At 48.5% G+C, this 24,391-nt stretch overlaps 1 protein-coding gene and 1 pseudogene across 1 annotated transcript in view; one reads left to right on the top strand and one right to left on the bottom strand.

The window, feature by feature from the left end:
- Positions 1-11,409, bottom strand: part of SLC9A1 (solute carrier family 9 member A1) — a 49,066-nt gene extending 37,657 nt beyond the window's left edge. Inside the window, exon 1 of the mRNA XM_032390409.1 lies at positions 10,241-11,409. Within this exon, the coding sequence (XP_032246300.1) occupies positions 10,241-10,595 (355 nt within the window). The 5' untranslated portion in view covers positions 10,596-11,409. The remainder of the gene's footprint in view (positions 1-10,240) is intronic.
- A 2,376-nt stretch (positions 11,410-13,785) lies between these two features.
- Positions 13,786-14,352, top strand: LOC116640658 (annotated as a pseudogene).
- Positions 14,353-24,391: the final 10,039 nt, after the last annotated feature.

Genomic DNA, 24,391 nt, shown 5'->3' with positions numbered 1-24,391 from the left:
GATAAAGCGTCCTCAGTCCAGGAAACAACAGAGGCCAACCAGGGCTGCCCAGCACTGTGCCCTCAAAGCCTGTCCCCTTCAGAGGCAATCCCTTGTTTCTGCTGCCTCAAAGGTAGCTGCTTCCCCTAACAGACTCAGAGGTGTGTTTGGGCCCTAGCCACTTTAGGAAAAAGGGGGAGAGGCCTGAATTACCTTCTGGGGTGTGAACTGGACTCACCACGGAAACCTAGCAGACCTTGGGGGCAGAAGGAGCCCAGCACCTTCCCTGCTTGGACAGGAGGGCAGGGCAGGAGGAGTCTGCTGCATCTGCTTTGATTCCCAATCCAGAAAAGCTTTTCTCTACTTTATAGGGTCAATTTCCTTTTTCTTTTTCCAGGACACAGCTTGCTCATTCTGACTGGGTTTATTCCCCTTGCCTAGAATGAGTTCTGCAGTCCCCTAAGCAAATCCCACTCACCCCAGGGTTCAGTATTATACTTTGCCCAACCAAAGTCCTTTACCTTTCTTCAAATTTTCACAGCACAAAGTGCCAAAGCTCTTCAACTTTGTGGGGCCACAGATCCCTCGGAAAATCTGTGGCTAATACTACTCTCTCTGATAAAAACATATACTATGTCTACAGACTATTTTGGGGGGGTCCACAAGTCCCCTGACCTCCATCATGGACTTGAAAGACTCTTAGGGGCACCTAGCTGGCTCAATTGGTGGAGCATGCGACTCTTATTGTGAATTCGAGCCCCACACCTGGTGTAGAGCTCACTTAAAAATAAATAAATAAAAAATAAAAAAGTATCTTAGAAACCTAGATCCTAGAAGAAAAGCAGGTCATCCAGTCCATTCTCCCACCTAAGCCAGATTCCCTTCCAAAAGCAAGCCTTACTGGGATGCCTGGGTGGCTCAGTCAGTTAAGCATCTGCCTTTTGCTCAGGTCATGATCCCAGGGTCCTGGGATCGAGTCCCGCATCAGAATCCTTGCTCAGCAAGGAGCCTGCTTCTCCCTCTGCCTGCCATTCCCCCTGCTTGTGCTCTCCCTCTCTCTCTCTGAGAAATAAATAAATAAAATCTTAAAACAAACAAAAAAAGCAAGCCTTACCGAACAATGTTCCTCTTCTCCACCTGGCCCCTCCTCAGGACTACTTCAGGAAACCTTCCCTCATCTCTCCTGCTCCAATCCAATGCCCCCATCATCCCAGCCTGAGCCACACACTTTCCTACCTGTGCTTCCTCTCTTGTGTGTTGTCTTACTTCCCCAGCAACAGAGCTGGCTCTCTGCGAACCCGTTCATTTAATCCCATAACCCTGAGCTGGCGTTGGAGAGGACCATGATCCAGTACTTGAGAATTCTATACTCTGGAGGCAGGGCTAATGACAGCAGTGGGCCATCTCCCAAAGGGCCTCAGTCTGCCCCGGGCCTCACCAGAGCAGGGGCTCCTCTGGGATGACTGCCTTTCCTGCTGGAAAGTCCCGGAGAGACCTTTCAACAACTGAAATCGACAGATAAGAAAATTAAGGCCCAGGGAGGCAAAATTACTTACCATAGGTCAATATGCAAGAAAGAGGCAGAGCTAGGACTAGGATCCAGGTCCCAGCCTAGAATTCTTTTCCTTTACACAAATGGTTTTATAAAAACTAAATCTATCCTCATACTCCCACACTCATAGATGCATAGAGAATTTATGAAAAGTAGCACAAGAAAGTTAACTCCCGGGAGTATGACAGTTGGGTTATCAGAGAAGTAAGGAGGGGAACTTTTACTTTTTACCTTAATACCCTGTATCTGTACTGTGAGTTTTATTTCTGTTTGTTTTGTCTTGACCACAAACATGTTTTATTTATTCATATTTTAAAAATAAATCTGCCACAGAAAGGAGATTCTGGCCCCAGCCCACTCCCAACACACATAAAAACAAAGAGAAGCCATAAGTCAACCTGTGTAGGCACAACCATAAATTAGTGAGATTGCCTTCTTGCATGGTTTATGGCCACTGGTCTCATTCATTCACAGTCACGGTGCAGTTGATGGCTTGAAGAATCTTCCCGGGAAAAGTTTAATTCAATTAGGGCTCTTGGCAGCTCCCTGAGGAAGCTCTGGTATCTTGCTTTTACTTACAAAAATCGAGGGCAGACCAAACAGACCCAGACTTTCCCAGGGAGACCCCACCCAGCCCAGAGAGGATGCCCTTAGAGATCATCCATTAGAGCCAAGCCCAGGGAGGTGGCCAGGGAGGGAAGTGGCCTAGGCAGACCGCTCACACATGGGCTGACGCCTCCAAGCCCTCTGAGTGTGACTTTCGGAGCTCAGTTAAACTCCCGGCCCGGCATTCGGTCGGGGGACTAGCCTCTCCAACCCTTGCTCTCCTTCCTCTCTGAGCCATCAAACTGGTTTCCTGTCTGCCCCATGCTTCACATGGACCCCATCTCTACATGGAAGTCAGTCCTGCACTCCTTCAATCCCCAGATACACAGGAGCCCTTACTAATCTGTACCAGGCAGAGAAGAAAGCAAACAAAGGCCCTGTCCTCAAGGGGCTTACATGCTTGTGGGGATTGTGTGCTAATAACTCTCTCAGTCCTGCCTGTTAATCTCATTCCTCTCTATCCTTCAAGACTGGCTCAAGTTCCACTTCCCCTGAGAAGCCTCCCCTTCTCACCGCTGCCCTCGGGGACTGATGTTCCGGGAGTCTGCCCATCCCCTCAACACAGACCATTTTCTCCTAAGCACACTGGAAGCTCCTAAAGAGCAGTGCCCGGGGTTTCACTCTTCTTGGTTCCCTGATGGGCCACAAGCTAGACGCCTGGTGGCTGATTTCGGCTGACCTGCCTCTTGGATCCCAGCTTGAGGAGACTAATTAATTAGCTGCTCTCAGTCCTGGCTGACCAGTACAAAGACACAGCCTTTGTGAGCTTTGCCTGGCATACGCCAAGTGCTATGTTAAGTGTTAGCTATTTATTATTTTGGTGAGCTTGTGGGCTCTGCCTGACACACAGCTGTGATGTCACCCCTCCGCCTTCAGTGGCCTGGTCTCCAGCAGGCTGAACACTGTGGAAGAGCCAGACTGGGCTTAGGGGTAAGTGTCCCCCTCCCCCCGCCAAGGGACTGGAGAGGGGGCCCGGGGAGGAACAGGACTTCTCGTCCTGAACCTTGCTCCAAGCTGCTTAAGGACATATCATTCCAGAAAAGAACTTGCTGGGAGTGATTCTGGGAACTCCAAATTTTCAGCAAGTCAGTATTAGAAGTCAGGAGTCAGGTCTGGCCTAATAGACCCCAAAACTGGCCCCGCATGCTAGATGAGCTTTAGGGGGAAGAAAATGAAGTCAGCATGATCCCAAGGAAGGGGGAGAGCCCACTGATCCAGGCCCAACTCAAAACTTAGTTCAGTTAAAATTAGATTAGCCCATACGAGTAAAAATACCCACATATAATCACGGGCTGCCTAAAAGTATCAGTTGATGTTTATCGGCATCTAAAGAGATGGTTTGGCCCAGGGCGGTGTGTGCAGACAACCTTGGGGAGACATGTCTGACTCAGACGTTTGCAGGGGGTGTGAGTGCTGCAAAATGAGGCCCACACAGGCGATGGATGACTCAGGAATAACCCAGGTCCTGGGTTTGCTGAGTGAGCCTTCTCTCCCCACCGAGGAAAGAAAGGGGGCAGGTGAGGAGATGACAGGAGGAGGCAGGCCAGCCAGCTCAGTCCAGGCTGGCATTCACAAAGGGAGCCTGGGGCCCCTCCACTCCAGTTCCCTGCCTCTCCTGTGTTTCTGAATGCCAACACCTCAGAGAAGGGCTATTTAATTCATAGTGGGACTTGGAGTGGGGGGGGGGTGTCACAGTTTTTTCCCTAAACCCAAGAAATGATCCACAGAGAGCAGTCAAGACTTGAAATACTAAAACCGTAAAACTCTTCCTTGTTCAAAATGATTATGGGAAAAATAAAACTTCTGAACTGAAAGGGAGTTGGGGCATAATGAAGAACATGGGCACTGGGGTCAGAAAGATCTGAGCTTAAACCCCAATATTTTCAAGCTGTGCAAGTACCTCACATAGCTTCTAAAATAGGAGCTTAATAAGTAGCAGCTAAGGTAATTAACAAATATTGGACAAAACTAGTACAAACATTTCCTAACAGGAGCTCAGAGAGGTTGTGCCTTGCCTAAGGTCACACACCTCAACAAAGAACTAAGACCAGATCTCAGGTTTCTTGACTTCCTCATTCCTGCCCAATCAGCATGTTTTTGGTTGTAATTCACTTCTCTGCCTCTCCTTTCTCTTCCGGGAGGGCCTACAACACTTTAAGGAAAAGCCCTCTATTTCAAAGGTTTGCTGTTCCATTGACCAGGGCTCTGAGAATGACAGGCCCCAAGGCTGAGTTCAGCCCTCATGTTCTTTGTAAGAACTAGGAGCTGATCTGGCCTGGGCTCCAGACCACCCCAGACTGCCCTGCTCCTTCAGCTCTCCCCTCCTACTGGGGGAACTGGTGCCCCTTCTGACGACGACTCGAGTTACCAATGTGGATGTGCCTAGTCACTTACTCTCATCAAAGCCCCTTTGGATCTCTGGGTTCCCTTGATCTTTATAAGGACCCAGCATGTCAGCCAGGCAGGAAAGAGGATGGGGTCTTGGGTTAGAAGTCCACAGATGTGTCCTTTGCCACTTAACTTGCTAAGTGACCTCAGGTTCCTTAGATGTACAAGGGGCACATCAAGACCACCTGCTAACCCACCAAGACGATCAGAATTAAATACTACATATGCAAATGCTTTGGAAACAGGTTACAGTAGTAATGATAATTACTACTAGATTCTGCCTGCCTTCTAGGGCTAAAGAAATTTGTACCACCTGCTCCCAACACAGAGGCTGCCTCTCAGGGCATCCTGCTGGGCCCTGAGGATAACCAAAAGCAGCTCCACACCCTCCCTGCCCAGAGGCAGAAGACCACAATCAAAAGGTAGCCACCCCCAACTGGCTAGCTCCCCTTTCACTGGCACCCCCCTGCCCAAGCAGGGAAGAAGTAAGCTCTAGTCAGACCCCAGAGAGGGCACCTCCAAAGACAGGACAGGCAGGGTCACTACCAGAGGACCAGCGACAGGCCCAGCCTCACTGCAGGATTCAGTTCTGTCTGTGCAACTCACAGGGACAGGGGATAGGCCCAAAGCCAGGCACAGAACCCCAACAGCTTCCTCGGGACAGAGAGAGGGCTCCCACCACGGACGTGTCCAAGTGCGGCAGGCTGGGCACCAACTCCGCAGAAGGCCGTGTGTGCATCCGCCCATGGGACTGTGAGGGGCAGGAGAGACAGGTGCACTCCCCTAGGAGGCTATGCCAAGACTCAAACAGAAAAGAAACAGCAATTCAACATCACACAAGATAACCTCTATGAGCTGTTTCCTCATCTGTAAAACAGAGATAGCCTTTCTTTCATATGATTTTAGAATTAAATGAGATCACTTTTTTTTTTTAAGATTTTATTTATTTATTTGTCAAAGAGAGAGAGAGAGAACACAAGCAGGGGGAGAAGCAGGCTCCCCGCTGAGCAGGGAGCCCGATGCGGGGCTCGATCCCAGGACCCTGGGACATGACCTGAACTGTAGGCAGACGCTTAACCAACTGAGCCACCCAGGCGCCCCTAAATGAGATCACTTTTATAAAGTGCCTGACACTACTCTGTAGATACTCAATAAATGCTAATTCTGATTAAAACACAAACACACCCAACAGAAGGGATGTCACAGGGCAGGCTAGGCCTCGTGCCAAAGTTGTGGATAAACAATAAGGGAAACGGGTTCAGGGGGAGAAGCCAGAGCCACGCTGTGGGCTGAGTGGGCTGGGAAAGCCGCCCAGAGGGGTGGAGTCTGAACAGGCCCTAGAAGCTGCCTCAGCAGCCAGCCAGGCACAGTGCTGGGCATTCCCAAGTGTGTCCCCTACACCCATCTGAGAAGGTAGAGACAGCGTCATCACCTTACCAATGAGGCAAGTCTGGTCCAGAGGACGAGGCAGCTGGCCATGGTCACTGGTACCATGGGGCAGGGCAGGAGCCCAGGCTTTCTGACCATGTCTTTGCTTTCCCAGAGCTGGAGGAGCGGGGTGGGAAGGAGAGGAAAGGCATGCCTCGTGGGAGCTCAGCTGAATGAAGTCCAGCAACATGACCAGTCAGAAGCCCTCCGAGTGCCCTGATGCTTCTGGAGACACGTGTCCTACCTGAAGGCTTCCTCCCAGCCCCCAGGTGACCCTCCCCTCCCACTGTCCCGCAGTCAGTCAGCTATCTTCCCCAAGAGGAAAAGGTCACCCCTTTCTTTTTAGGGAGTGCCGTCTGGGCTTCTTGAGACAATTTCAACATGACCTTTAAAGTTGGTTGTCTCTCCTTCTGAGAAGTGGGAGAGGTGAGTTCTCGTCTTATTTTTACAGGAAACCAGTTGCTGGGGCTGATAGATCCATGCATGTGAAGTGGGCAATAGTGACCCCCACCCCCCCACCTCCCCTACTCACAGACTTGTTTGGAAATGGCGGGATCCGCCTTGCAAAGACCAAAACAAAAACAAAAACAAAAAAGCTAGAAGATGTGAAGAGACAAAGGAAGGCTTTTTTGCCTCTGGTCAGGAGACAAGATGAATACCTGCTTTATGGGCTCTCGGGCCCTGCCAGGAGTTCCAGGTCAGGGATATAGGCAAACAGTCGTGGGGGGTGCAAGCGGCGAGCCGGATTACAGTTGGGCTCTCCCTTGGAACAAGACTGGGAGGCGGGTGAACTGGGGACAAAGTGGAATTCACGCAGGGCCCAGATCACAAGGTGGGGCGGGGGGGGCGGGGCGCGGGGGAAGCAGACCTAACCTAAGGCTTGGGGTCACACTCACAGGTCTCCCAATAGTCTAAACCCCCCTCCCACCACCAGCCCCTCCACATCAAGGAAAAGGCAAGAATCTGTCAGGGAGAGCAAAAAGGCGCAGAGAAGGGCCTCCGGTCACCCACGGAGCCAGTCAGAAGAGAACCCAGAAGCATTACTCTAGAACTTCAGCTCTAACCAACCCCACCCTCCCACAACCATCTCCGACGGGTCAACCTGAGCCTCTGCTCACTGATTAGGACAGGAAGGTGAACTGCACACAGCACTTTCTATTCGTAAAGGAGGGGTACCTTGCAAGGGAAGCAGCTGCCAGACGTGACAGAACGAGGGCTCCAACTTGGCTCCTACCCACACTGAGGTGCTGAGAGGGTAGGCAAGATCCCGAAATGAACTCCGAGGTTCCTGGGTATCTGAGGGTGCAGAGGGAGCGTGGCCTCAGCCCCCACCCGCCCCCTAAGTCAGTTGGTGCTGTCTCCCCTCCCTGCCCCCACCAGCCCTGGAGGCAGCTAAAGTGAAAGGAAGAAAAAAATCGGTAGGACACATCCAACACCCCGAAACCTTAAGGAAGGACGCCCTGTGGCAGCCTAGGGTTGAGAGATTTGTAATCTTCCAGCTTCAGAGGAAGACGGGAGGCTGAGGTAGGGATGCATTTGCCTTTGGTGGATCAAATCCCAAGACGGGCGGACACCTGGGTGGCTCAGTCATTAAGCGTCTGCCTTCAGCTCAGGTCATGGTCCCAGGGTCCTGCGATCAAGACCCACATCAGGCTCCCTGCTCGGCAGGAAGCCTCTCCCATTCCCCCTGCTTGTGTTCCCTCTCTTGCTGTGTCTCTCTGTCATATCAATAAATAAAATCTAAAAAAAAATCCAAGAAAGAGGGGCGCCTGGGTGGCTCAGTCAGTTAAGCGTCTGCCTTTTGCTCAGGTCATGATCCCAGGGTTCTGGGATTGAGCCCCGCATCGGGCTCCCTGCTCAGCGGGAAGCCTGCTTCTCCCTCTGCCCCACCCCCACTCGTGCACTCTTTCTCCCTCTCTAATAAATAAAATAAGTCCCAACAGGGGCAACTGTCACTCACTGAGTGCTTCCTGTAGGTACAAAGGCAGCTTCGTAGGCATTAACTTGGGTCACTGTCAATCAGCAGCACTACAGGTTACTATTATTTCCCCCTTTTATATCTGAGGAAGTAGAGGCTCAGAAAGGCTCAGTGGCAGAGCGGAGGCATCTTTAACCTCAGTTCTACATACACTGCAAAGAGAAAGGAAAAAATGGGCGTTCACTTTTGCCACCTGAACAGGGACCCTTGAGATCTTTTGGTCATAATTCTCTTCTCCAGAAGAGCCAGATGCTAGGGCTCCTCTGTTTTCCGAATGCCCTTGCAAGCCAGAGACACAGACTTTTGGAACTGCAAACGTCCTCAGACATCATATCCAGCCTCCTCATTTTACAATGGGAAAACTGAGGCCCGAGGCTGAGTGATTTGCCAGGGTTACCCGAGTCAGTGGAACGGCAGAAATGTCAGACCTGGAAGGGGCCAAAGATCAGCTGACAGGAGGGGAGGCGTGACTGGCCCAAGGTCACAGAGGGAGGTGGGATAAGAAGCCAAGTTTCCTAACTTCTAGACTGATGCCCTTGCCATGGGATCATCTCTGTTCTCCAGCTGCTCAGGGTCCCCGGCACAGGTTCTGGTGGGGACAAAGCAGGTCAAGCCTGACCCCACTAGAAACAGATATCAGGCCCTCAGGGACAAACTCCTTAGTGCCCAGAGTAGGATCTGTGTGGTCATGCTCTCGTCCCAATAGAAGGCACTGAGACTTGTAGTGTGTGTACCGGCCTCAGTGCCCTGACACGATGCCACTTGTCGTTGGAAGGTGAGGGAGTTGCAGAGAGAAGGGCAATTTCGAGACAGTGATTGTGAGGTCTCTTCCTGGTCTCATACAGGCAGATGACACATCACAGTCACTAGATTCTTACAAAAAATCAAGACACGGTTTTCATGACTCAATTGACATGGTCAAATTTAGAGATTCTTGCCAGTTTCACAGCTGGGCAAGACCTGCAGAAAAAGGCCCCAGCTGGTTCAAGGTCATGTTGTTGGCAGGATCAGTACACATAGCTCCCCTCGCCTGGTCCTTGATTTTTACCAGGACGCTGGCTGCCATCGGGGTGTAGGTCCCTGGAGCTGCTTCCGTCACAGCACCAAAGCTCCACACCAGCAACCGGATCTGTCCTGCTGCAGCATGTCCCAGAGCCCGCCTCACGCCAGCCTGGCATCACCACTCAGCTCCTGCGTGTCCTTGGAAAAGCTGCAAGGCTTCCTACCAAGAGTCACAAACTCCCCAGACCCAAACCAGCCGCATCCCAGGCCCTCACGCCTTCACAGGTAGCTGGGGCTAGCAAAGCAAAGGCAACAAGCAAAGGCTTTCAAAGCCCCCCTGGACACACTTTCCAGTTACTTCTGGGCTCTGCAGGCTCCGGTGAACTCCATCCAGCAGAACGGAGTGTTCAGACCTAGCAGGGAGGGAGACCAGGGAGGGGAGGGAACAACTTTTCTGGTTTCTTCTCCCCAAAAGAACATTTCCAAGCCTCTTCAGACCAGAATATCCTGAGCCCATCCACCTGTCCCTCTCCCACTTGGTTGAGCGGCCAGCCAACGTGACTGGCCAGCCCATGCAGCACCTTGAGACACAGCCGGGTGCCAACGTGGAGGTGAGCGGGGGGCCAGACCGAGCTTCAACCTCGTCCACTCCCCCTCCACCTCCAAAACAGGCTTCAGAAATTTCCAGGGCTCCGGTCCCATAAACTGTATAAAGGATGGCATTCCTGGGCCGGAAATTGACTCAGGGGCTCCTGGCCAGCCTGGGCAGGCAAAGCTGACAGATAACATTCTGGGAATAAAGGAAGGTGATACTATGGGGATCCCTCATGTTCCAGCACACAGGCCCCCTGCTATACTTAAACTCCTCAGACAGGCCAAGTCGATATACACTCCATTCTGGAACGCCCTCCCATGAAGCATGTAATTGCCCTGCTGTGACAGAGCCAACTGTGCCACTTGCTGGAACACACTCTTCTGTCTCGTACACAGCTGGGTGCCTGGCTCCCCTCGGGGTCTGGCCCAGCCAGAGGAGACCTGCAGGCCTGGAACCCTCGCTGAACGTACCTAGTATAAGCAGCATCCCATGCTCTACTCCTGCTTTTTCCCTTTGCATAAAGCTGACTCCAATCTTGGGAGCACTCAGACTACAGAGCCCAAGTTTGAGAAAGACCAAGATGGCAGGACGGAGGCTGCCTACTTTACTGGAGTGGTCCGGACCTTTATTCCTGGGCAGTCTCGAGTGCTAAGGATGGGGCAAGAAGCTCGCTAGTCTGGGCAGCAGAAGTGTCGGAGCAAACTGGACTTACCTATCTTCATGAGGCAGGCCAGCAGGATCCACAGCGAGATCTCAAAGGGTACGCGCACATGTGTGTAATCGATGCCCAGGACTGGAAAGGCCTTTCGAGTCTTCATGCTGTGTTCAGTGACGGAATGGTTAACAGGGCGGCTCTCGGGGGCGAGCTCCGGTGGGGCGGTGGTGACATCCCCAATGGAGCGTTCCCGAGGTGGCTCTGAGCCTCGGATGGTGCTGGCCGTAGGGCTGGGCTGGAGGCCATGGCTCCTGAGAACAGGTAGCAGCCCCACCAAGGCTACCACCACCAGCAACGAAGGGAAAATTCGCGGGGGAGCGCGGCCACAGACGCCAGACCACAGAAGCATCATGCTGAGCCCTTGGTTCAGCAGGCCTTGACCGTTAGCAAAGTAAGAGTAAGACCTGGGACATAGGTAGCAAGGGGTCAGCAGGTGGAAGACAGACTGGGGCAGTTCCTAGGAAAAGTTCATGTTTTAGAGAAGTATTTGTGTGGAAGCAGATCTCTGGGGGTGGAGGGAGGCTGGGTTTGCAGTGGAGAACTCCAAACTGGGGAAAGGGGACAAGGACCCAGGAAGGACCAGAGGAGACCAAAAGGTCTGGAAGTCAGGCCCGGGGAAAGGGGGTGGGAGAAAGAGATTGCACCCTAGGGACGGAGGAAGAGACAGGACAGGTTGGACCCCAGACAAGGAAAAGGAAGAGGAAAGGCTGGGACCCTTGGCTGAGGAAAGTGACTGAGGAGCTGGGACTCAGCTAAGGGAAGGGGCAGGGAGCCTGAGCTAAAGAAAGGGGGACCAAAGGACGGGTGGGGGGGGGGGGGGGGGCGACCCGGGGAAAAAAAGAGGGGGGGCTGGGGGCCCAGCCTGCGAGGGAGGAGTGCAGCCGGAAAGCGGCCGGGAGCTTCCCCACCCAGAGCAGGGCCGGGGTGCAGGCGCGCCGGGCTGAAATTCCGGGGAAATGGAGGGAGGCGGAAGGCGGAGGCAGGCGGCCTGGCGGGAGGGCGCCTCGGCGCGGGCTGGGGGCGGCTCGCGGTGGGCCGGCGGCAACACACCCCTCCTTGCGGCCCTGGCGCGGCGCTGCGCTCCGCCCTGGCCCAGCTTCAGCTCCGCCGCGTCCAGCTCCAGTGACAGTTCCAGCCCCAGTGACAGCTGCAGCCACGGCCCCAGCCCCGGCGGCGGCGGACTGATGCCTCGCTGAGCCCGGCGCTGGTATTTATAGACACCAGCGAGCAGCCAGCGCGGCGGGCTAGAGGGACCTGTCAGCGCCCGCGCACCGCAGCGACCACTGTCGCCAAGGGAAGGAAGTACGGGTAGGAAGAGGAAGAGTCAGAAATGACCAAAAAAAAAAAAAAAAGGACGGGGGGTGGATTGAAGCCCCAGAGATTGTAACTAACACGGGGGGAATGCTTTACTAGTTACAAAGCGCTTTCACTAGACACCAGCAGTTCTCAACAGTCTTGTGAAGGATATATTTTATCTTATGTATTTAGTTACTATATGACCTTGAGCAAGTTACTTAACTTCTCTGTTCCCTAACTTTCTATCTGTCAAGGGGTTATAGCAGCAGTACCTATTTCGGAGGGATGATATGATGGCCAGATGAGAGTCTACACAAAGTGTTTAGAATAGAGCCTGGCCTATAGAACCATTATTATGGTTCCGGTGTTGCAGATAAGAAAACAAGAGAATTCCTTAGCTAGTGTATAAATAGTTATATGAGTTTGCTAGAGCTGCTGTAACAAAGTACTACAAACTGGGTGGTTTAAAGAACAGACATTTTGGTCTCATACTCTGGAGACTAGAGGTCTAAAATCAAGGAGTCAGCAGAGTTGGGTCCTTCTAAGGGCTGTGAGGGAGAATCCATTCCTTGCTTCTCTCCTAGCTTCTGGTGGTTTGCCGACAATCTTTGGTGTTGATTGATTGTGGCAACATGACCAGTCTTCACGTGGTGATCTCCCTGGGTCTCTGTGTCTGGGTCCAAATTTCCCCTTTTTACAAGATCACCAGTCAGATGGATAGGGGCCCACCTTAATGACCGTATCCTAACTTGATCATCTTCAATAACCCTATTTCCAAATAAGGCCACATTCACAGGTCCTGGGAGTTAGGACTTCAACATCTTTTGGGAGGGTACAACTCAACCCACAGCAGTGGTAGAACTGGGATTTGAACGTATCATGTTCGTTGGAATTGGTAAGATTCAAGAGGTCATGGCTGTACACAGGAATCATTGGAAAGCTTAAGAGCAGCACCCAGCAAGCACCACATATATATGTCATTATCTTTATTTACATGTACTGAGGGCCTCAAATGTAGACTTTTAGTGTTAGGACTACATGAAGTTACACAGTCACAGGGACACATTGACAGACTAGAAGGAAGGCCCTCACATCTGTGAAATTGGTTCCATCGTGAGACCACACCACCTAGAGTGTGCTATGAATTTAATAATTTCAGATAAACTATATCACTGTGTATTGTTCGTGTTAAAAGTATGATCTTATTAAAAGGAATCAGTTAAAATGTATTGCAATATTCGTAAACCTGTTTTAGCAAGTCCTCATTTTTAACCATACCAGGCCCATACTTCTTGACTCAGAGAAGCCATGTTTGTGCAGACCCTTCTGCAGATCTCGGGCAGTCTCAGGATGCTTGGATCCTGGGTGGCATCTGCCCCTGCCTAGGCCATGTCTTCTCCCCTGTCCCCTCATTGAATCTTTTCACTAAAAGTAACGGGAATTTTCTGGAATTGCTGTAGCTATGACATCAATAGATATGTGGCAAATAATGTGTGGTACTAGGAAAGACTATGCTGGCCACTTACTAGTTGTACATCATGACCAAGTCACATTTTGTTATCATCACTCAGTTTGTTCATGAGTTCAAGCCCCACATTGGGTATAGAGCTCACATTAAAAAAGCAAAAACAAAAAAAGAGGTGGGTAGGGTCATAATACAGACATACCTCAGAGATACTGCGGGTTCAGTTCCAGACCACTGAAATAAAGTGAGTATCACAATAAAGCAAGTCAGATCAATTTTTTTATCTCCCAGTGCATATAAAAGTTATGTTTATATTAGAGTGTAGTCTGTTAAGTGTGCAATAGCATGATGTCTAAAAAAACATTGTTCAAACAAAACAAAACATTGTTCACACCCCTTTTTTTTTTTTTAAGTAAGCTCTATGCCCAATGTGGGGCTTGAACTCACAACCCTGAGATCAAGAGTCACATGCTCTACTGACTGAGCCAGCCAGGCACCCCGGTGCATACCTTTATTAAAAAATACTTTATGGGGGGTGCCTGGGTGGCTCAGTCGGTTAAGCGTCTGACTCTTGATTTCACTCAGGTCATGATCTCAGGGTTGTGAGATTGAGCCCCGTGTTGGGCTCCACGCTCAGCAGGGAGTCTGCTTCTCTCCCTCTCCCTTCCCTTCTCCCTCTTCCTCTACCCTTCCCCCTGCTCGTGCACATGCTGTCTCTCTCTCTCTCAAATAAATAAATCTTAATTTTAAAAAAATACTTTATGGCTTTTTTTGGCTTTCAGCTCAGAGGAGGTGAAGGTGCAGCTCTCTTTGGTGGTCCCGAATCCAGGTTCATCCGACACCAGCTACCTCCACCATGCCACCCAAGTTCGACCCCAATGGGATCAAAGCTGTATACCTGAGGTAAGCCGTTGGGGAAATCAATGCCACATCTGCCCTGGCCCCGAGCCATCTCCCCAGGGTCTATCTCCAGAAAATGTTGGTGATGACATCACCAGGGCAACCAGTGATTGGAAGGGTCTGAGGATTACCGTGAAACTGACCATTCAGAACAGACAGGCCCAGATTGAAGAGATACCTTCAGCCTTGGCCCTAATTATCAAAGCCCTCAAGGAACTGTCAAGAGACAGAAAGAAGAAAAACATTAAGCACAGCGGAAATATCACTTTTGATGAGATTGTCAACATCGTTCAGCAGATGCCCATGGATCTTTAGCCAGAGAGCTCTCTGGAACCATTAAAGAGATCCTGGGACTGTCCAATCTGTGGGTTGCAATGTTGATGGCCACCACCCTCATGACATCATAGATGACATCAACAGTGGTGCAGTGGAATGCCCAGCTAGTTAAGAGCTACAAAGGAAAATATTTTATTTATTTTTTATTTTTTTTAAAGATTTTATTTATTTATTTATCAGAGAGAGAGAGAGAGCACAAGCAGGGGGAGCGTCAGGCAGAGGGAGAAGCAGGCTCCCCGCGGAGCAAGGAGCCCAATGCGGGACTCGACCCCAGGACCCTGGGATCATGACCTGAGCCGAAGGCAGACGCTTAACGACTGAGCCACCCAGGTGCCCCAATCATGAATGTTCTTAATGGCATTTAGAATGATGAATCCTTTCCAGAAGGTTTTCAATTTACTTTGCCTAGTCCATCAGAGGAATTGCTATCTAAAGCTATAGCCATATGAGATACAATTTTTTAAATGTATTTCTTAAATAATAAGACTTGAAAGTCAAAATGCCTCCCAGATTCATGAGCTGTAGAATGGACATTGTATTAGCAGGCATGAAAACAGCATTAATCTTGATGTACATCTCCGTCAGAGCTCATGGATGACCAGGTGCATTGTCAGTGAGCAGTAATATTTTGAAACACATCTTTTTTTCTGAGCAGTAGGTCTCAATAGTGGGCTTAAAATATTCAGTAAACCAGGTTGTAAGCAGATGTGCCGACATCCAGGCTTTGTTGTCCCATTGATGGACCACAGGCAGAGTAGATTTAGTATAATTCTTAAGGACCCTAGGATCTTCAGAATAGTAAATGAGCATTGGCTTCAGCCTAAAGTCACCAGCTGCATTAGCCCCTAACAAGAGAGTCAGCCTGTCCTCTGAATCTTTGAAGCTAGGCATTGACTTCTCCTCTCCAGCTACGAAAGTCCTGGATGGCATCTTCTTCCAATCGAAGGCTGCTTCATCTACATTGAAAATCTGTTGCTAGTGTAGCCACCTTCATCACTGATCTGAGCCAGATCTTCTGGAGAACTTGCTGCAGCTCCTACATCACCATATGCTGCTTCAGCTTCACCTTGCACTTGTATTTTATGGAGATGGCTTCTTTCCTTAAACCTCATGAACCAACCTCTGCTAGCTTCAGACTTCTTCTGCAGCTTCCTCCCTTCTTTCAGACTTCATAGTAATGAAGAGAGCTGGGGCCTTGCTCTGGATTAGGTTTTGGCTTCACCAGGAGTAGATTTACAGCTGGTTTGGTCTCCTATCCAGACCACTCAAACTTTCTCTATGTCAGCAATAAGGCTGTTTCACTTTCTTATCATTTGTGTGTTCACTGGAATACACTTTTAATTTCCATCAAGAACTTTTCGTTTGCATTCACAACCTGGCTAACTGGCACAAGAGACCTAACTCATGGCCTATCTTGGCTTTCGATGTGCCTTCTTCACTAAGCTTAAACATTTCTAGCTTTTTATTAAAGTGAAAGACGTGTGACTCCCTTTCATTTTAACACTTAGAGGTCATTGTAGAGTTATTAATTGGCCTGATTTCAATATTGTTGTATCTCAGGGACTAGGGGGCCTGAGGAGAGGGGGAGAGATGGGAGAACAACTGGTCAGTGGACCAGTCGGAACACACATATATAAAGTCTCTTGTCCTATATGGGTGCGGTTCATGTCACCCCAAAACAGTTACACTAGTAACATCAAAGATCACTGATCGCAGACCACTGTAACAAATACAATAATAATGAAGAAGTTTGAAATATTGTGAGAATTACCAAAATGTGGCACAGAGGGGTGCTTGGATGGCTCAGTCTTTTAAGCATCCGCCTTTGGCTCAGGTCGTGATCCTGGGATCCTGGGGTCCTGGGATCGAGCCCCGCATCAGGCTCCCTGCTCAGCAGGGAGTCTGCTTCTCCCTCTCCCTCTGCCCCTCACCCCCACTCATGCTCTCTCTCTCTCTCAAATAAATAAATAAAATCTTTTTAAAAATGCGGCACAGAGACATGAAGTGAGCAAATGCTGTTGGAAAAATGGCGCCAATAAACTTGCTCAGTGCCGGACTGCCACAAACCTTCAATTTGTAAAAAAAAATGCAGCATCTATAAAGCACAACAAAATGAGGCTGGCCTGCACCTGCCTGGTAAGTTATTTGAAGGATTAAATGGCTGGTGTATGTCAATCTAGGTTCCTGGCAATAGTTAATGCTCAGTAACTGTTCATTTCTTTCTTTCCTTTATTATGTAATATCACTGCCCTGCAAGTCCCTTTTTTCCAATCTCCCCTTCACTCGCTCCTTTCCAACCATACTTAGCCTCTTAGCTATTTCTCAGACTGTCTGCCTCAGGGCCTTAAGCATTTGCTGTTCCTTCTGCCTGGAACACTCCTCCCCAGATATCCACTCAGCTCCCTCCCTCACATCCCTCAAGCCTTCCCACAAGCTCCCTTCTGCACGTGGCCTACTGCCTGATAACCCTATTTAGTAGTGATGTTTCCCCTGTCCAACCACCACCACTACCACCCAGTCCCAGCCCTTTCTCAGCTCCTTTTTTTTCCCCCATAGCACTTTTCACCTTCTCACATAGGGTAAAATTTACCTATCTACTACATTTATTGTTTACAGCCATTTCCTGCATAGGATGTAAGTAAGATCCAGGAGGGCAGAAGAACCCTCATGAGTGAATGAATGAATGAATGAATGACAGGATATATTATTTGTATGTGAGAAAATCAAGGCTCCAAGAGGAGAGCTGCTTGCGTCCACCAAACTAGGGAGAAGAGCGGTTAGATGTGGATCCAAGTCTGTCTGACTCTGAAGCCTAAGCTTTTCCCCATTTCTAGGTTGATAGAATTTAAAAAAAAAAAAAAAAAAAATTTTTTTTTTTTTTTAGTTGCCCACACCCTGGGTAACTAGAAGAGAGTTAGGAGGATGGTCAGGAGTTAGAATTTGGGATTCAGCAAGGGGACTTTTAAGCTAAGATCATAATTCCCTTAATAAACATTTAGTCCCTACTATGTGCAAGTCCCTGTGCTTCCTGCAATGGGAGCTCGATGATGAACCTGATAAACACCCATCAGTGTACTTGATACTCACATCCACTCACTGCCTGGACATCCCATGGGCACTTCCATCTCCACGTACAAAACGCAGCCCCCCATCTTTCCCCCAAACTTGCTGCCACTCCATATGTTCCACATCCAGATGGCTTGGCCCTGCTGGAGAGGTTAAAATTTAGCAGGCTGGAGGGGAAGGGCTCAGGGTTGGAATTTTTATTAAGTGCCTTTGGGAGGTTTTGAAGCAGATGGTTCTGGATCCTCACTTTGGAAAACTCTGGTCTGATCTATTAAAGTAAACTTTGGGGGTGACTGGGTGGCTCAGTCGGTTAAGTGTCTGGCTCTTAATTTTGGCTCAGGTCATGATCTCAGGGGTTGTGAGATTAAGCCCTGAGTAGGGCTCTGCCTCTCTCCCTCTCTCTCTGTCCCTCCCCCCACACTTTCTCTCCCTCCTCCACCCCCAAAATGTAAACTTTGTATCACTCCCACCTCCAGCTGGCTGTGTACAAGTGGGACACACACAGCTTTCAGGGAGAACTTTCTGAGCCATGATCATCCTGTTTAGACAGCTGCATACCCCATTCTCCGCAGAGCACCCAAGGTACTTCATACCTTCAGGCCCACAACTACCCCCCCAATTATTTATAAGACAATTTGAAAGTATAAAGATAACATAACAGGGCGCCTGGGTGGCTCAGTTGGTTAAGCGGCTGCCTTCGGCTCAGGTCATGATCCTGGGGTCCTGGGATCGAGTCCCACGTCCGGCTCCCTGCTCGGCGGAGAGCCTGCTTCTCCCTCTCCCTCTGCCTACTTGTGCTATCTCTCTGTCAAATAAATAAATAAAATCTTAAAAAAAAAAAAAAGATAACAAACACCAAAGTTTTCCCTTCTGAATTATCAGCTGTTACAGTTTCTTGTATTTGCTTTCAACATATAATTATTTGTTGGTGATGGGTTTTTTTACAGATATATGTACTGTTTTATCAAATCTTAAAAAGTCTCTTTGACCCTGCATTGGCATCAATCTCTATCATGGATGTAATGTATGTCAACTTCTATCAATGACAGGCAACTTCTATCATAAGCGTAATGTATTATTTTGACACTTTAACAAACATCTCCTCACTGTGCACGCCCTCCAGCTACTGCCAAAACCTGGGAGAACCGTCTGGACTGCCCACACCACCTCTCTTCCCCTTCTCCGAAATCTGGTCCAGTTAGGTTTTCACCCCCATATGCTGTACCTAAATCTTCTTTTTTTTTTTTTTAAAGATTTTATTTATTTATTTGACAAGAGAGAAACACAGCGAGAGAGGGAACACAAGCAGGGGGAGTGGGAGAGGGAGAAGCAGGCTTCCCACTGAGCAGGGAGCCCGATGCGGGGCTCGATCCCAGGACCCTGAGATCATGACCTGAGCCGAAGGCAGACGCTTAACGACTGAGCCACCCAGGCGCCCCTGTACCTTCTTGTCAATGTCACTAATGGCCTCTGTTGGAGAGGAAAAGTCTCTTCCTCTACCCATCGTAGGGTCCCCAGCTGGGGGCCCATAAAGGAGACTGGCCAAAGACGATTAACAAGGGAAAAGCAAACAGAAGTTCGTGAACACGTGTATCGTGTACCCACAGATGAGGGACTCACAGGTTTAGTTAGAACTTGGGCTTATATATCATCTTAGCAAAGGAACAATACATTTTTAGGGAAGTGACAAGACAAAGGAAAAGAACCTGTCTCCAGGGGCAGCAAACTGTGGGAAGACAACCCCACATCAAGCTCCCTGCGCAATGGGGAGCCTGCTTCTCCCTCTCCCTCTGCTCCTGCTCTCTCTCAAATAAATAAATAAAATATTAAAAAAAAAAAAAAGAAAAAAAGAAACTCTGCTCTCTCCCGGTTTTTCCCCTGGTCTTCCTCCGCTCGCTGGCTGTTCCTTCTCAGCCTCCTGTCGCCGAATCCTCCCCTTCTTGGCTGCCTTCTCCTCAGCTTCTTGCACAGTCTCTGCATATTGAGGACCCAGGGTTTGGTTCTCACCTTTGCACTGCTCTGTATCTATACTCTCGTCTCTGGTGATGTCACCCTTTCTTGTGCTTCAAATAACATCTATTTGCAGACCATACACAGATTTGTTATCTCCTCTCCTCTGTACTCCAGACTACTGTGTCTAGATGAACACTGTGCACGACTCCCTGCTTGTCCAACAGAAAACTCAAACTCAGCACGTCCAAAAGGGAGCTCCAGGCCTCCCCACCCCCGCCCTGCCCCATCCCCAAACCCGATTTTGCACTGTCTTCCCCATCCAGGAAACGGTCACTCCATCTTCCCGCTTACTCAAGCCAAAAACCTGAGTCACCCTAGACTCCTTTCTTTCTTTCATGTCCATCCTCAACAAATACTGCCAACTGGATCTGCAAAATATGTCCAGGACCCAACCACTTCGCACCTCCACCATGACCACTCTGGTCCAAGCCACCGCCATTTCTTGTCCAGGTTATTACAAAAGCCTCTGAGCAGTCTCATCTGAACAAAGCAGCCAGAGGGAGCCCTCTAAAGCCTAAGTCATGCTGACAGCCCCTGCTCAGACCCCTCCAAGGTCCTCCTTGTAACTTCTAAGCCCCCCCCAATGTAGCCCCCACATCTCTCTGGCCTCACCTCTGACCTTTTCCCCTTCTTCCCTCTGCTTTAGCCACCCTGGCTTCCTTGCTATTTATTTTTCAAATACTCCAGGTTTACTGCTTCCTCAGAGCCTTTGACTTTGCTGTTCCCTCTGCCAGAAATGCAGTCACCCCCAGATAGCTGCATGGTTTTCTCCTTCCTTGGGAATTTTTGCTCAGATGTTATCTCTCAGTGAGGCCTTTCCTGAACGCTGCATCCTCTCCTTAAAATGTAATACCCCCACCCCCTTCTTCCTCTTTCCTCCTCTTTATTATTTTTCTCCACAGCTCTTTCACTGGCTACGCACTGCATACACTACACATTTGTATGGCCTGTCTTGCCGTCGCTAGAATGTAAGCTCCGTGACAGCACAGATTCAAGGCAGAGAGCGCACAAGTTAGTAGGACAGACTTGGGGCCAGGCCTCCTGGATTTGAATGCCCTTACTACCATGGTCTAGTCCTGTGACCCTAGGCAAGTTCACTTCACTGCGCTGCACTGTAAGATGTGAGTAATAATAGCACCTATGTCATAAGGTTACTATGAGGATTCAACGAGCTAATGCATGTAAAGTACTTAGAATTATACCTGCTCTGTAGTAAATGCTACATAAGTGTTTGCTATGATTATTATTATTAATTATTATTATTACAGAGTGCTTGGCTCACAGCAAGTCCTATATAATTGTCAGCTATTATTGTTCACTGCTGTATCCTCAGAACTGAAAATTGCACTTGGCACATAATAAGGCACTCATGAAAGTTCTATTAGATGAATGAATTAGGATACATGTAAACATAAACAATATATGGTGGGGCGCCTGGGTGGCTTAGTTGGTTAAAGCCTCTGCCTTTGGCTTGGGTCATGATCCTGGAGTCCCAGGATTGAGCTCCCCCCACCCCCCCACTCCCTCCCACCCCCGAATCAGACTCCCTGCTCAGCGGGGAGTCTGCTCCTCCCTCTGCCCCTCCCCCCCCGCTCATGAGTTTTCTCTCTCTCTCCCTCACAAATAAATAAATAAAATCTTTTTAAAAAAACAATATATGGTGGGGCGCCTGGGTGGCTCAGTTGTTAAGTGTCTGCCTTCGGCTCAGGTCATGATCCCAGGGTCCTGGGATCGAGCCCCACATCGGGCTCCCTGCTCCGCGGGAAGCCTGCTTCTCCCTCTCCCACTCCCCCTGCTTGTGTTCCCTCTCTCTCTGTCTCTATGTCAAATAAATAAATAAAATCTTAAAAAAACAACACAATATATGGTATTTTTGTGTGTCTTTTAAATTTATATCAATGGCATCATATCATATTTGTCCTTCTTCCTCTTTACTTTTTCACTCAATATTATATTTTTAACATCTAGCCATGTTGATATATATAGATCTTGTTCTTTGCTTTGAACTGCTCTATAGTAAATATTTCATCATATTAATATATCTCAATTTTTAAATAAAGATTGATTTATTTATTTTAGAGAAAGAGAGTGAGCATGAGTGGGAGGGGCAGAGGGAGAGGGAGAGAGAATCTCAAGCAGACTCCATGCTGAGCGTGTGTGAAGCCCATTGTGGGGCTCGATCTCATGACCCTGAGATCACAACCTGAGCAGAAACCAAGAGTCAGACACTTAACCAACTGCACCACCCAGGCACCCCAACATATCTCAATTTTTTTTTTTAAGATTTTATTTATTTATTTGACAGAGAGAGACACAGCGAGAGAGGGAACACAAGCAGGGGGAGTGGGAGAGGGAGAAGCAGGCTTCCCGCGGAGCAGAGAGCCCGCCCGATGCGGGGCTCGATCCCAGGACCCTGGGATCATGACCTGAGCCGAAGACAGACGCTTAACGACTGAGCCACCCAGGCGCCCCGTCATATCTCAATTTTTAAATGTGTTTCCCTATTGATGGACATTCAAGTTGCTCTAATTTTGTTACTGTGAACAATGTCATATCAACGCCCTTATACATACCTCTTGATGTACATGCTTAAGAATTCTTCTCCCTAGGGGCTCCTGGGTGGCTCAGTTGGTTGAGCAACTGCCTTCGGCTCAGGTCATGATCCTGGAGTCACAGGATCGAGTCCCGCATCGGGCTCCCTGCTCGGCAGGGAGTCTGCTTCTCCCTCTGACCCTCCCTCCTCTCATGCTTTCTCTCTCTCAAATAAATAAATAAAATCTTTAAAAAAAAAGAATTCTTCTCCCTATATACTTGAAAATGATTTCCAGATTGTAAGGTTTGCACATTCTCTGCTTTCCCAGACTAAAGACTTTTTTTTTTAAATCTCTACACCCTACATGGGGCTCAAACTCACAACCCCGAGATCAAGAGTCACATGCTCTACTGACTGAGCCAGCCAGGTGCCCCTTCCTAAGGTATCTTTTGCCCTCTCACCTGTAAGTATGAGAGAGCTACTTTTCCCATATCTTCTCAATAGTTTGAGTCAGACTTTTTATTCTTTGTTAATTTGATGAGTAGAAAATAATGTCTCAGCATTTTTTTAAAAAGATTTATTTATTTATTTGAGAAAGAGAGAGAGAGAGCATGAGTGGGAGGGACAGAGGGTGAGAGAGAGAGAACCTCAAGCAGACTGCACCGAGCGCAGAGCCCGACACGGGGCTCCATCTCACAACCCTGAGATCAGAACCTGAGTCAAAACGAAGAGTTGGAGGCCTAACCAACTGCACCACACAGGCGCCCCTCAGCATTTTTTAAAATAAACTTTTTATTTGGAGTATTTATTATTGGAGTATCTTTTTTTTTTTTTTTTTAAGATTTTATTTATTTATTTGAGAGAGAGAATGAGATAGAGAGCATGAGGGGGGCAGGGTCAGAGGAAGAAGCAGACTCCCTGCAGAGCAGGGAGCCCGATGCGGGACTCGATCCCGGGACTCCAGGATCATGACCTGAGCCGAAGGCAGTTGCTTAACCAACTGAGCCACCCAGGCGCCCCTGGAGTATCTTTAAATCAACAGAAAAGTTGCAAACATAGTCAAGAGAGTTCCCATTTACTCCTCACTGAATTTCCCTTAATGTTAACATTTTACATTACCATGACAGATTTGTCAAAACTAAGAAGCCAACATTGGCTTATTACTATTTTTATTTATTTTTTATTTTTTATTTTTTTAAAGCAATCTTTATACCCATTGTGGGGCTCAAACTCACAACCCTGAGATCAAGAGTCGCATGCTCTATCAACTGAGCTAGCCAGGTGCCCCGGTTTATTACTATTAATTAAACTCTAGATTAATTCAGATTTCACTAATGTCCTTTTTCTGGTCCAAGCTCCCATGTAGGACAGTACATTGCATTTAGTCCTCATGTCTCCTTAGTCTCCTCAGGTCTGGGACAGTTTCTTAGTCTTTCCTGTCCCTATGACCTGCATAGTCTTCAGGAGCACTGATCAGATCTTTGGCAGAATGTCCTTAATATGGGTTTATCTGATGTTTTCCTCATGACTAAACGGGGTTACGGGTTTACGAGAAGAATAGCACGGAGGTGAAGTGCTCTTCTCCGCACATCCAATCGGGGGCACGTGCTACCCACGTGACTTGTTGCTGGTGACATTATTACCCTTAAGCACCTGATTAATGTGGTGTTTCCAGGTTTCTCCACTGTGAAGTTATTATTTTTCCCCTTGCCACACTCTGTTCTTTGGAAGCGTACCTAATTGTGTGATTCTGCATTTCTCTGCCTTAGGGACTTCCTCTTACAGGATTGCCTGTTCCTGTGTTTTGCCTATGTTTCAACTTCCTTGCTTATCTTTAGTTCTTACTGATTTCTAGGTGTTCTTTATATATGAATTGCAATTATCTTCTTCCAGGGAGCCATTTAGTATTTTAACTCTGTTGACAATGCCTTTGGCCACATATAAGTTCTTTATTTTAACCTAATCATATTTACAAATTATTTCCTTTATTCTCTGTGCTTTTTGAACCACCTTTGGAAACCCAGCCGTGACTCAGCAATCCTCTGATAACCATTGGTTCTCTATTCACGTTCCCCCTTTGCCTTGAATGCCCTTTCTCCCTTTTACTCTCAGGCAAACTACTTATCTTTGCTGCCATAAAACAAATGAAACCTCCTCTGTGGTTATCCCCAATTCTCCCAAGTAAAATTAGTTGGTTGCTCTCTCCACAGTTCTCCCACAACTTATTGCCCATATCTTTATTAAAGCACATATCACACTCCATTCTGTTGCCCTTTGCTCATTTGTGTATCTTCTGTTCCACTCGATTATTGCTCGAGAGGGACCCCATGTAATTCACCTCTGTCGTGCAACCCTAGGCATGATGCAGTCAATGTTTATTGAAGGAATGGATGAGGCTATAGTCTGGATCAGTGATCTTCAGACTTTTCTTTTGTGGCCCCTTAAGAGATTTTTAAAAACTCTGCATCCCTTCTGTATTTGTGAGGATTCCAACAGGAAACAAGTGGCACACTCAAATTAAGACAATTCAAGACGGTTA

Source organism: Phoca vitulina, unplaced genomic scaffold (genome assembly GCF_004348235.1).
Source record: "Phoca vitulina isolate PV1807 unplaced genomic scaffold, GSC_HSeal_1.0 scaffold2, whole genome shotgun sequence".
Lineage (NCBI taxonomy): Eukaryota > Metazoa > Chordata > Mammalia > Carnivora > Phocidae > Phoca > Phoca vitulina.
The sequence above is the reverse complement of the archived record's forward strand: the minus strand, read 5'-3'. Positions and strand labels throughout refer to the sequence as shown.